Source organism: Nyctereutes procyonoides, unplaced genomic scaffold (assembly GCF_905146905.1).
Source record: "Nyctereutes procyonoides isolate TBG_1078 unplaced genomic scaffold, NYPRO_anot_genome, whole genome shotgun sequence".
Classification (NCBI taxonomy): domain Eukaryota; kingdom Metazoa; phylum Chordata; class Mammalia; order Carnivora; family Canidae; genus Nyctereutes; species Nyctereutes procyonoides.
The window spans coordinates 13707201-13720987 of NW_026575125.1; the positions used below are offsets into that span (position 1 = coordinate 13707201).

The following is a 13787-nucleotide window of genomic DNA, read 5'->3' on the forward strand; positions in this document are numbered from 1 at the left end:
TGAGTTGGTCTTGGGAGCAGTCTGGGCCTCCATTTTTTTTAAATAATTTTTATTGGTGTTCAATTTACTAACATACAGAATAACACCCAGTGCTCATCCCGTCAAGTGTCCCCTCAGTGCCCGTCACCCATTCACCCCCACCCCCCGCCATCCTCCCCTTCCACCACCCCTAGTTCGTTTCCCAGAGTTAGGAGTCTTTATGTTCTGTCTCCCTTTCTGATATTTCCCACACATTTCTTCTCCCTTCCCTTATATTCCCTTTCACTATTATTCATATTCCCCAAATGAATGAGAACATACACTGCTTGTCCTTCTCCGATTGACTCACTTCACTCAGCATAATACCCTCCAGTTCCATCCACGTTGAAGCAAATGGTGGGTATTTGTCGTTTCTAATGGCTGAGGAATATTCCATTGGGCCTCCATGATTCTAACGCAGACTCTCTGGACCTCTGGTTCAAAGCACCCATTTCCGAGTCTGGCGGGACCTGGGTTCAAAACTTGATTTCTGCCTTTCTCAGCTGTATTGCTTTTGTCCAAGTTACTTTATTTCTCTGCTGCTTGGCTTTGGTAGACATTTGTTGTGATGGTTTTATGAGAGGCAGGTAAAGTGGTTAAGTGTCGCACCTAGGTCTCATCGGTGTTCAGTAAACATGATGATTTTTGTTATCGTTGTGCTGATGGTCACCACATTGCAGTGTGCTTCCGACGCTGTGCCAGTGCCTCCTGGGAAAGTCAGCCATCCTAATAGGTTGGCTGGGGAAGAAATGGTGTGTTGTAAAACCCACGTGGTGCTATCAAAGGTGATTGCATTTTGCCATGGTCTAGGTTCTAGGAACGAAGGAGCTCTTGGCTTTCCCCAGCTTCTCGGGGCCCCAGAGGAGAACAGCTAGGGACCTCCTTGGGCCCTTCCCACTCCATTCTCCCATGTGCAGCATCGAGGGCTCACTTGAGGGAAGCTTTTACGATAAAATAGAAAAGGAATGAAAAGCAACAATTTTGAAATGTCTTTCCATCGCCTGGCTGCTTGTTTGGCTTGCCCCCGTGAATGAGCAAGCTCTTTAGATGCTGGGAGGGCGGCGTCTGCCTTCCTCCCCAGGGCCTCTCACTGCAGGGGGTAGGGGGACACTGCACCCCATCCCCGACCGGCCCTGCCCTGTGCGTGTTTGGCTTTCACTCTGAAATTAATCACCACGCATGGGAAATGTCAGAAAGGGGCTGGGTGGCGACCAGCTCAAAAGAGCTCTAACCACTGGCCTCTGATATTAGGCCTATTTCTCTGTGGTTAAAGATAACCCACTGGGACCACCTCCTGGGGGACTTTGCTCAGCGCAGGGGGTTGTCACCACGATACCTGCCATTGTCCCTGGTTATCTTGAAATAAGCACACCGCTCGGCCTTTTAATGCTTATTTGGCAAGTTCTTTGCCTCTTAGTCTCTCAATTCATGAGATAAGACTCCCCCGTCCCGGTTTCGGTTATGGAGTTTTTAATAATTTAATGAGCAAATGTCAAGACTTTCATTTCTGTTTCCAGGAACCATTTCCCGATTATTCCTAATTCTTTGCATATGACACACACATCAGAGAGTTCGTCGCATTTGACATTTGTGAATTGATGGGAAATCTCATCTTTGTAGACCTTTAAAAACTTGGCTGCACCCATTGAATCCACCCCAGGGAACAATTTTGCAAGGGTCCCTGGAGGATTAGGCCAGATGACCAATAAAATGCCATTTCTGTACATTCTGATTTCTGTGGGGTTTTGATGAGAAAGGTATTTTTTCCCAGTTTTTTTTTTTTTACCACCACCTCCCCCCCCCCCCAAACTTGGAAAATAGGAATGTCTCTGGATGATTAAGATCTGAGAGTGGATAATGAAAGCACAGACAGTGACCGTCTCGCTGCCTGCCAAGAAAGCCAGCTCTGTAGGGATTTGGGGCTGGCTCGGAGGATAGCATGGATTGCTCGCATTCTATTTAGACAGAGAGCAGAGTTGCTGCACCCGAAACATTTTACCCCTTTTAGGAATTGCTTCTAGAGTTTTGGCCGCGCAGCTGGCCTGGCTGCAGGGTGTCGTGTCCAGGGTTGTTGTTGAGAGGAGTTCAGGGGAAGAGAGCGAGAAGCGTGGATGGAAGGGAGTTAGTAATTTGTAAGTGGAATTTCCCTAAGAACCACTGGAAAACAGAAACGCATCTCCATGTGTCCCGAGTCACGGCCACACTAATGTGTGGATGAGATTTTGCAGGGATGACCCCCCTTTGTGTTGCTGAAAGTTTGATTTCATGAGGGGAAAGGGACCAGAGGGAGAGAGTGCTGAGTTCCCTTGAACCGGGGCCTGCCCCCAGCTCTCATCCCCTCCTTTCGAGCCTCCTTTCTCAAAAGGGGGGCCCGCGGAACCAGCACCGGCAGCATCACCTGGGAGGCCCTCAGTCCCACCCGGAAATATAGAATCAACAATCTGCGTTTGAGCAAGAGCCGACGGGTGGTCTGTGTGCACAGTACAGTCTAGGAAACATTCTTCTCGGGATGTTTAAAGAGCTACAGGCAGTTCTCTTATTGGGTCGACTCTTTCTAACCCAGGCACGACACACGCAGGGGCCCAATATGACCCTGCCCACGGAGCACAGAGCGAGGGCCTGGCCGTGCGCTCCGTAATCTCACATCCGTGGACAAAATAGGAGCCCCAGCTCCAGAAAGCCTCTTTGGAGGGATGGCAGGGGATCTGTTTGAGACTCCTATCCTTGTCACCTATGACCCATGAGGCCTTGTAGAATTCAGCTGGCTTCTCCCACTTCTCTCTGTTGCTGCCACTGACGAGATCCCCAGCCGGGCAAATATGTGTTCGGTCTGATGCATTCTGTGTTTCCAGAAGTGCTTCCTTGGAGGAGGACATGGTGCTTTTGCTGGCTTCATTTCTTCATTCGTTCCTTTGTTCGTTGATTCCTTTGGAAAACCAAACGGATTTGGATTTGCCGGTGCTTCCTTTCGAATATGCAGCTGGCTGAGGCCAGGTCGCCACGGCTGAAGCAAAGTGGAAAATTAAGAAACGGCCTCCATTTTGCTGAATGACCTTGACAAATCAGGGTGTAGCTCCAATCCTCTGGACAATTGCTTCGTCGCTGCGTCTTGGTTTGGCAGAGGAAGCAGCCTGCCTGCTCGGCCCCTAACCGGGTTTCAGCAAGGCCAGGACACTCGGCCTCTGCTCCCTGGGGGCCGGGGAGCGAGGCCCAGGCCTGGAGGATGGAGTCGGATGGGCCGTGGGCTGCTCGGGGGTGGGGCCCACTATTCTCTATGGCATTTTCAGGTCACTTCTTCCAGATACTTTGTCTGACTTTGTCGCCTGGAGCGAGCTCTCACGTCAGGCCTCTCATGTGTGGCCTCAGAGAAATGCGGTGGCTCCTCCGGGCACCGGGCTGTCCTGTTGGATGTGTGGGCCGCGGGGGGAGCCGCCTGTGGAGTGTCCTGGCCTTGGCTGTTTCAGGACGGTGTGGCCTGGTGGGTGCCCTGGCCTCTGAAAGGAGCCCGTCTGGAGGGTGGGGGTGGGGCCCCAGGCCAGGCCCGCCGTTGCCCCTGTGGTGGCTCAGACGTTCGCTCCAACAGTAGCTGGAAAGCTCTGAGAGGCAGCCCAGGCCCCTCGCGGCTGCGCCTCTGAAGTTCCCGGGGCTGCCGGCTGGAAGTCCCGGACTGCGTTCCTGATGGAGCGTGGCCAGAGCAGGGAGCCTTTCTTTGTGAAGTGTTGGCTCGGGGACCCGGATGTTAACTCCTGACTCCGGCTGCTGGCCGTCCTGTGACGCTGTCCCCACACTTTCCTTGCCTTTTCTGAAAAGAATTCCTGTCAGAGTTAGAACCCGGGGGTCCCTCCCCAGTGGCTGCAGGTGGGCGAGCCGTGTGCTCCGTGGGTCCTTCTCCTGGTACCTGCCCGCTCACCTGTGGAAGGTGGGTTTGCGCTGGAGAAGGGCTCAAGATGCCAGAGCCCGTCTCTGGGGTTGTGTTAGCCAAGGCCTGTTAGGGAAAGAGCTGAGAGGGAAGACGAGCTGGGAAAGCTCGCATTGGTGGCCGCCACTCGAGGCGTTGTCCCTCGCAGGCAGCGAGAGGTTTCTGTCGCTGCGTGAGCGTCTCGAGCGTGGCGAGCGTGGCGAGTGTACTTGAGGTGGAATCTGGGGGAGGGGGAACAGCAGGCCGCAGGCAGCACCACCTGCCCGGTGGCTTTGCCGGGAGCCGGGCAGGAGCCGTGCACCGTCAGGCTGAGTCGTGGGGCCTGGCCGGACTCCGGCCCCAGCAGAATACAGGAGTGCCAGAGAGGAAACTGAGGTAGTAACTTAGGCCCGTGACCGGGCAGATACAACAACAAGTAGGAGCCTCAGCAGCAGGTAGCACTTGAGAGGGACCTGGTCCTCCTGCCGGGAATGGCCTCCAGAGCCCACCACGCCCAGAGATGGCGGGGCCCCCACAGCAGGGCTGCTCGGCACCCTTGCTGGGGAGCAGGGGCTCGGGCTCAGAGCGGCCTCGGACACACCCCGAGGCCCTGACAGTCCAGACGCAGAGCCAGCGGTGCAAACATTAGGCCACAGGCGCTGACCTCAGCAGGTCTGTCCACAGAAGGTGGAAGACGGCCAGGACGGGGTAGCATCTGACAAGACACCGCGAGGGATCATCTTGGAACCCATGACTTCCCGCCTATGCCTCTGTTGGCTCCCCAGACCCCCTCGTGCCTCAGCAGAAGCACAGTCCGGTCTCTCTCACGAGGGTGCCGGCGAAGGAACCATAGCCTCCAACCACCACAGTGGAAACCCACAGGAAGAAAATGTTCAAATAGAATTGAACTGTGGCCTGGAGTGCTTTCAGTTTCCTGATTTTCAAGACACACACTGTCCCAGAGTGCCAGGGGCCTGTGGTCACCAAAGCTCCATCTCACAAGAAGCTAAGAGGGGGTCCTGTCTGGGGAAAGGCTCTGGACAGCGCCACAGAAGGCATCTGGGAAGGCAGCCTGCTCCCGGATCAACTTCTCCGTGGCTCTGGCTTTGCCAGGCCCCCCGCCCCGCCCCAACCACTGGCAAACCTCTGCCCTGGTGAGGTTGTTTGTTTTCTTTTTTCTTTCGAAATACCCCATACTTACAGGAGAGCAGCATGAACAATACGAAAAACTCCTGCATACACGTGTTTTATGTCTTTTCTCTTTCTCCACACGCATGTGTAGGTGCGCACGTGTGGACACCTACACATATATAATTTATATATATTTATATATTAATATATTTATATTTATATATTTATATATAAATGTATATTATACATAATTATATATATACATATATATATATGTATATATATATATAAAAATTTTTTCCTGAACAATTGGCAGGTGAGGCATTGGCACCGGACTCCCACTACCCCTTGTGTTTTCTAAGGACAGGAATATTCCCTTACATGGCCACAAACAGATATCAGATTCAGGAAATGTAATATTGATTTAATACTTTTCTCTAAGCCACAGTCCATGTTCCAGTTTTGTGCCAATCATGCCCTTTGTGATGATTTCCTTATGACTCACTAACTAGCCCGGAATCCCACAGTGCTTTGAACTGTCTTGTCTCTGTAGTTTCTTCTAATTTAGAGGTATTTATAAGTCTTCCTTTGACTTTTATGACCTTGGCACTTTTGAGAATGCTGGCCACTTCTAGAACATCCCTTAATTTTGGTTTCTCTGATGGTTCCTCATGGTTCGATTCAGCTATATGTTTCCTTGGTGGGAATACTCCGTAAGTGATATAAAGGATTTGTCCTTCTCTGGAGGCCTTACCAGGAGACACGACTGTCCATTCATTCACCCCCTACTGGTGATGTCAGCTTTGATCCCACATTCAAGGTGGTCTCTGCATGGTCACCCTTCTTCCTTTTGTAACAAACAAGTCAACTTTGATATTCTGTAAGTATCTCCTTCCTTAGTGGACTCTCAGCACTTGCTGAAGACTCTTGCTTGAAAAATGGTTACTCTGATGGTTGCATCCATTATCCCTTCTATATTTGGGAGTCCAAAATAGCCTGTGATTGGGCGGGAAGGCATATGCACCCTGCTGAGGCTGGTAGGTGAGCTCACAGAGAGGAAGGGTCTCCATATCCTCCTTGGACCCCGACTGACAGCTCTTGCAAAGCTGTCCTGGGCTGTTGGGCGTTTGCTTTGACACGTGTCATAACTCGTTTTGGAAAAACGTATTGTAGGGATCCCTGGGTGGCGCAGCGGTTTAGCGCCTGCCTTTGGCCCAGGGCGCGATCCTGGAGACCCAGGATCGAATCCCACGTCAGGCTCCCAGTGCATGGAGCCTGCTTCTCCCTCTGCCTGTGTCTCTGCCTCTCTCTCTCTCTGTGACTATCATTAAAAAAAAAAAAGGAAATACGTATTGTATACTGATTGGATGACTTTTGAATAACCTTTTCCCCCCAGGTTTACTGAGAAATAATTGACATACATCACCGTATAAGTTGGAATAACCTTTTACATGCTTTATGAAAAAGACAGGGTTTTGATCACACATATTACTATTTGTTTTTGTGGCATCTGCTGGAAAAATTGCACCTGAATCTTTTACACGATGTTGATCAACAGAAAGTTGATCATGTTGAGAGTATTGATAATATCTTCTCACCATCTGAACCCTGCTTCCGAGGAAGGGGGGAAATTAGAGACACTGTTTGAACCCTGAGGAGGAGGGCTGGACTGAGAAGGAAAAAGAGCCATAGGAAGTAGATGAATGAAGTAAAACATGAATTTCCAGAAATGTTTGTGTGGGAGCTTTTTGCGCAGGGGTGGGGGTGAAGCAGTGAATGGCGTTGCTTGGAATCTTGGTTTCCTATTGAGTTGATTCAAAATGAATCCTTAACCAGTTTCTAGCCAGTTCGTCTTGGTCTATCTAATTCTTGCAGCCATTGACTGCTATTTGTGGAAGGGGTTTCTTTGGGGAGGAGCCTCTGCTTGCTGTTTTACTGGGGCTGGAATATTAAGTTCTTGGCCTTGATTTGAGTCTTTCCAAGTGTGTTCTCTATAGCCCATAGTAGGACCAAAGGAACCATGGGGACCGTCGGAGAGGTTTCAAGGCTCTTATATGTTATTATAACACTGGTTGTTACAGGTCCCATTAAGGGAACTGTTTTCAGAACAGCAGTAAAAACTGTAAGTGGACTTGAAGGAAAAGCAGCTGTTTTCCATAAAACCTACAAATGAACAAATGCTGGTGACTCCCGAGATGTGTGATCTGGAACAGTCTTTCCCCAAGTGCGCGCGCTCTTGGAATATGCCTGGGTGCACACCCAGAAAGGACAGAAAAGGGAAAGAGAAAGTAAGTTTGTGGTTGAATAAGTTTCAGAAACGCTGCGAATGGTAAGTCCCTCTTGGAGAATCCCAGGGTCAAAGGGAGCAGCCAATGGTCTGAATGGTACAGCTTTCCCGGGGAACAACCCCCACCCCCCAGAACTTGGTGGCCAACAACAGCACACATGTATCTAGTCTGTGGTTGAGCCGGCCCCGCTCCCGTCGTGCCTGGGCTCTGGCATGTGTCCCTAGTGAACTGGCGGGTCAGCAGGGCACTGGCCGATCTGGGCCAGCCTCTTCCGGTGGGTTTCTTCTAGAGGAGCTCTCTCTCCCTCCAGCACGCCAGCCTGGACCTGGTCACACGGTGCTCACAGAATGTGAGGAGAAGCACGAGCCCCGGGTGTACAACTCACACAATGCCATTTCTCCTGCAGTGTATCAGCCAAAGCAAGTCACGTAACCAAGCCGAGATCCAAGGATGTGGAAGGAACTAGACCCCATCTCTTGAGGGGAGGGCAGGGTCTCATTGCAAAGGGGTGGAGATGCCAGGAAGGGAATGATAGGGACCATTTTCATAATCTAGCCCAGGGATCACCTAAATCTGTGACTCGTTATTATTTTTGTCCACTTGCCAGGTTTGGGAGAATTTATAGGGGAGGAGGAAAATTAGGTACATAATAATAATTTATGATTGCAGAAGTTATGAAAAAAACTTTAGTTTTGGATGTAATGAATCAATCCACGTAAAGCACGTTGGACTCGCAGCAGTAAGGGCCCTGTGTGCGTGGATGTGGTTATGATTATCATGAATGGCTATGTCACCTGAAGTCCCCTGCCTTACTGAGAAGTGAAGCTGAGGATGAAGTTGACAGTCAAGTGAACCAAGCTTCAGATTCAGTCACAGCGTGGGTCACGGGATACGTGGCAATGACAGTCCCAGTGCCCACCAGACATATCTGCCATTGTCGTCTCAGGGGCTGGAGGCTGGAAGATGGGTCCTGTTTCGCCCTCTTGGACCACCTCACTGGGCTTGGCTTATTTCTGACTAAGGTCAGAGCTTGGTGGGTTATTGCTAAAGTGGAGTCTGTAATAAAGAGGGTACCCAGGTGTGATGACTTTTATTTTCTCAAGACTTTTTTCTTTATTTAGTTAGCCTTTACTAAGTGCATTGGAGCCTTGGGGGCACTCTTGGGTGCCCTTTGTTATATGACAAAGGCAGCACTTTACTTTCCAGTGATTGATTTGGCTCCTGCACATGGAAGGGGGGGAGGGCCCTGCCTGCTTCCCTGGGCCTGCCCCATCCAGGCCCCCCCTAGGGGACAGTCCACTGGCTGCCAAATGCCCTTGAATCTGCCAACTCTTGACTCCAACAAAGGGGCGGAGGGCGGATTGGGTGAGGAAAGTTTCCCCAGGCCTCTCGGTCTTTGCCTCTGTTTCCCCCTTCTCTTGCCTTCTCTCAGCGGCCCCCGCTCCCTTCCCTGCCCACACCCCTCTGCAGTTAGCATAAACAACTGGCGAGCTGTTTGTATGTGTGTCTAGAAGAAAAATTCTCCAGGGATTAAAAGCAGACACAATAGAGGGAGTGCTCCCTTATGCTTTAATCACTTCAGGCTCCTATGTGTTGACACAAAGTTTTGTTAGTCTTGAAGTTGAAAGAGAGGAACGTTCAGGGGTGGCATGTGGAGTTTTTACTGCTTTGAATCCTTAAAGTAAGCGTGATAAGATATCTGCTGAGCCCTGGGACACTCCCATTTTACGAGGCTTCCCTGCCCCTTTGGTCTGCTTATAAATGCCCTGCTCCCTTCAGAGGGACCCACAGGCTTGGTGAGTTCTTGGCTGGGAAGAGGACCCACCGGTCTTATCTGCAAGTGGAGCTGGCATTTGAATTCTTGACTAAAGCCTCTGCTCTTACTCTCCGTGTTCCTCCCTTTCTTCTTGTCGCTTTTCCCACCCGGCCCCCAAATTAATTGGGGCCTGGCGACTTGTGCTGTTTCCTCTCATTTCTGTGGTTTTGGCCTGGGGTTCCGCCCTCACTTCTGGTGTGTCTCCTGACCTCCCTCCTTCCCGGAGAAGACCGTTCTCCCATCCAGTCCAGTCCAGTCTTGGTTATGTCATCCTTGCCTTTCAGTAACTAAGACCCACAGAAGGAGAGACTTGGTCCTGAGGGGTGCTGCTGACACTTGAGTCTGTGGGTACCTGTGAGTACTGGGCCGTGGTAGCCCCAAGAGCTTGCATCAGAATCCCGGCTGTGGGTTGCTTTGCTGGCATCTGTGCTGGGTTTGCCCATGAGGAGCTTCATGGCAAATCAGCTAATCTCTGACTCTTCTCAGGACCCAGTTCTCTCTGAGGGTGCTGATGAACTCGCCCCTTCTTTAAATGCTCCACTTGTGTGGCTTTAGGGTAGGATCGCTGGCTTAAAAAAGGGGGGGGGAGAAAAAAAACAAATGAAAGCACTCATACTTCAAGGCAACCTCTATGAATATATATTACACTGGAAATGCCCCATTTCTCAAATATTTATAAATACGTGGTCTCCTCAGAATGTTCCAGATCTGTCATTTGGGAAAGTTGGACAGCCCTGGGCCACCACCATCCTTTCTCATAAGCATGCTACACTGTAACCAACACCAGATCAACAGCTGAGTGATGCCCGGGGAATGATGGCAGGGTGGCCTGGTATACCTGGGAGGTGTCAGAACTGAGACTTCGAGCTGGCCACACCTCCTTCACGAGTCACACCTTTCCCGATGCCAGCCCTGCAGGAATATTGTGTGTAAGCTGGCCATTCTCAAGGTATCTCCTTCTGCCTCTTTTTTCTTCTTCTTCTCTCCTAGGGCATTTCATTAAACATGGAGTAACATCTGTTGAGTGCCGGCCGCACGCAGGGCATGGTTGTGGGCATTGGAGAGGTGGTGGTGACCACAGCCATTGGTCCCTCTGCCCCACTGCAGTTGACATTCTAGTGGGAGAGACGCGCAGTACAGAACAGACTGTGATGGGTGGCGGGATGCCAGGCAGAGACAAATGAAGCTGGGTAAGGGGATAGAGTGTGGTGGGGAGGGTAAAGGAGGCCTCTCAGAGGAGGTGACAGTTGAGCAGAGACCTGATGAGGTACGGGAGCCAGTCCCGTGTGGCAGCCACAAGAGTCGGGGCAAAGGCCCTGAGGTGGGGATGTGCTTGGCAGTTCCAGGAGCGACAAGGAGGCTGGAAGCCTGCGGAGGAGTGACTAAGGGACAAGCTGCAGGCGAAGGCGGAGGAGAGGTGAGGGGCTATGGGGACAAACCATGTCACAGACCCTTGGAGGCCAGTCAGGGACTCAAGTGCTGCCTGTGAGTGTGAGGGGCAGTGGTGGCTCTGGTGTGGGGACTCACGTGCCCCCTGACAGGGGTGCCGTGGCACAATGCGGAGACTAGGTGTTGGGGGGCCAGGACCCGGGCAGGGAGCTGCTTTCGGGGAGGTCACTGCAATAATCCAGGAGAGAGAAGCTGGCAGCTCGGACGTGCCCACACTCTCAAGCTTCCAGGCTCTCTCCATGCCCAGCGTGGTCCTTTGTTGTCCACTCCCTCCACGTAAGGGAATTATGGGAGACAGGGGCCCCCTTTGCCGTCCAAGCAGGGGCCCTCAGCTCTGCCCATCCTCGCTGTGTCTTCCTGCAGTAGGCTGAGAAATCTAGAGAGCTGCCCCAAGATGCTGAGGAGAGCCTGTTTTCTAGAGCCGGGAAGATAAGGGCCTTAGCTTCGTGTGCATCTTCCTAGAAAGGGCCTGGCCTGGATGAGGTCTCCCAGAGCCCTCTCCTGTCTCCCTCCAGATTCTCTCCTCCCTCTGCCCCTTTCCCAGTCTCCATGTCTCTCCCTTGCCTTGCCATGAACCTTGCACCCCCGGCCCCTCGCCTCCGCCACCATAATGTTGCCTCACCCCAGCCTGGCCAGACGTCCTTTCTGAACCCACACTTGGGACTAGCGGTTTTCTTTCCGTCCCTCCTCCCTCCATCTCTCCATCCCCCCTTCTTTCTTCAGGAAGCTAAGACAGCTTGTCTTTCTGAAGCCCGTCAACTACTGCGGGCCGCTTGTCAGGAAGGGTGCAACGTAAGCCGAAATGCTGCTCTAATTTCCACATCATCCCTTCCTGCTGCTCGGTGAGTTATTTAATTAGAAGATGCCGTATTTTCTAGGGAAAACACTTTGAACAGAAGGCCTGATTTAGCTGGAAACGGATGCTTTTATTATGTGTCAAAGAGCTAAAAATCGCTGGTGAGAAGTCAATGTGTTGTACGCCTAAGACACACAGGAAAACACGGGCACCCATAAGGAAGAGCGATCAAAAGAGAAGTGTGGAGCAGTTGGGGGACGGGGACGTGTCACACGCGGTGCATGACTTGATTCCTGCCTAGGAGTGTGTGAGCCTCATTTGGCTCCGGTTTGGCTAACACTGCAATGCCTCTCATGTCGCTGAGCTGGCAAAGAGAGCTGACGCGCTGTTGTTCTAGGGGAAAAAAAATTTGCTCCCTCCACATTCCCACTGCAGACAAGCAGCATAAAACAGAAATGAGCCCAAGCTGCCCAGAGTCCACACAGACTCCAACTCAAAGTCTTTGAATTATTTATCCAATTCTTGCCACTTTGCACATTTTCCTTAAAAAAAAAAAAATCAGCTCACAGTAGCTCTTAGAAAGCATGAGGAGGGCATTCTCATCAGGACTTGATTCATCCCAAGGGAGAGCTTCGAAATTTTGTTCTCATGAGATTGCCTGTTTGGGAGGTGCTGGGATGGAGCCCACAGGACGGGAAGTCGGCTACAACCCAACTGCATCCTGCTTACTTTTGTTGTTCGTTTGTTTCCCTCTTCGGTGTCCCCTGTTGACATGTGCTTTTCATTGTGCTTGAGACTCCCCAGACCCCTGGGCTGCTTTGTGGCTGTTGGCCCTTTGGTGGCAGCTGAGAGAACTTCATCCCCTCTGTTTGTGGGCCACAGAAAGGACAGAACAAATATGCATTTCCTGCAGTGACTCCCAGCTTGGGGGAATAAAGCTCCCCTCTTAAAGGAACTAATAATTTCAATTAAAAAAAAGATTTTATTCATTCATTCATTTAGAGCATGAGTGGGGGAAGGGGGAGAGGGAGAGGAAGAGAGAGAATCCCAAGCAGACTCTGTGCTGAGCCTGGAGCCTCTATCCCATGATTCTGATACCACTACCTAAGCGGAAATCAGAAGTCACATGCTTGACCAACTGAGGCAGCCAGGCGCCCCAAAGGAGCTTATGATTTAAAAACGGCTTGAGGGGATCCCTCGGTGGCTTAGCGGTTTGGTGCCTGCCTTCAGCCCGGGGCGTGATCCTGGGGTCCTGGGGTCAGGTCCCACGTTGGGCTCCCTGCGTGGAGCCTGCTTCTCCCTCTGCCTGTGTCTCTGCTCCCGCCCCATGAATAGATAAATATTAAAAAAAATAAAAATAAAATAAAAAATAAAAATGGCTTGAGGAGGGATCCCTGGGTGGCTGAGCAGCTCGGCGCCTGCCTTTGGCCCAGGGTGTGATCCTGGAGTCCCAGGATCGAGTCCCACGTCGGGCTCCTGGCATGAAGCCTGCTTCTTCCTCTGCCTGTGTCTCTGCCTCTCCCTCTCTCTCTCTCTCTATGTCTATCATGAATGAATAAATAAAATCTTAAAAAAAATGGCTTGAGGAGAACTTGAAAGTGAGTTTCAGCAAACGTGCTCAGTGGTCTCTGGGTTCAAATCTCCCCTCTCCTCTCCAGCCAGGCTGTTGGATGAGGTGGTTTATTTTTATCTGCTCACTATGTTTCCAGCCCTGCTGAGTGAGGGGCCTGTACTGGACTTGCTCTGGAAGAAATTTAAGGAGCATGAGCTCTTTCAGATTTCTGGAGAGGTAATGTTTTGGCCTTCTGTTGAGTGCTCTGCTGTCACCAGTGAGAAGACAGACAATCCCTTAATCTCTTGGACCCTTGCTACTCAAAGTATGGTCCTGGCAGTAGTAGCATCATCTTCCCGGGAATTGGTTAGAAAGGTGGAATCTTGGGCTCCATCTCTGACCGAGGGGATGAGAATTTGCTGTGTTCCATGATCCCCTGGAGATTCATATACACATTGATGTTTGATCCCGAGCAGTGGGTCTCAGACTTGAGTGTCCATCAGAGTCCGTTGCTTTAGCAATGCTAAAACACAGACTGCTAGGCCCTTCCCTCGGATCCATCAGGTCCAGGTGAGGCCAGAAAAGTTGCATTCATCCATTCTTTTCTCTCGGCTTTATTGAGGTATAATTTCCAAAAAAAATTGTCATGTAGGGGCAGCCTGGGTGGCTCAATGGTTTAGCACTGCCTTCAGTCCAGGGCCTGATCCTAGAGACCCTGGATCGAGTCCCACATCAGGCTCCCTGCGTGGGGCCTGCTTCTCCCTCTGCCTGTGTCTCTGCGTCTCTCTCTCTCTCTGTCTGTCATGAATAAATAAAATAAAATCTTTAAACAGATTGTC

General features: G+C 51.2%; 1 protein-coding gene across 2 annotated transcripts in view; it reads left to right on the plus strand.

The window, feature by feature from the left end:
• The window catches only part of NHS (NHS actin remodeling regulator), a 345687-nt gene that overhangs the window by 134257 nt on the left and 197643 nt on the right, over positions 1–13787 (plus strand). The window contains exon 1 of one of the 2 annotated variants that reach the window (XM_055337850.1): positions 5750–5927. The exons of the other annotated variant lie outside the window; for it this stretch is intronic. Within the exon in view, the coding sequence (XP_055193825.1) occupies positions 5879–5927 (49 nt within the window). The 5' untranslated portion in view covers positions 5750–5878. Of the gene's footprint in view, positions 1–5749; positions 5928–13787 lie in introns of those variants that run through there. 2 annotated transcript variants of the gene reach the window in all.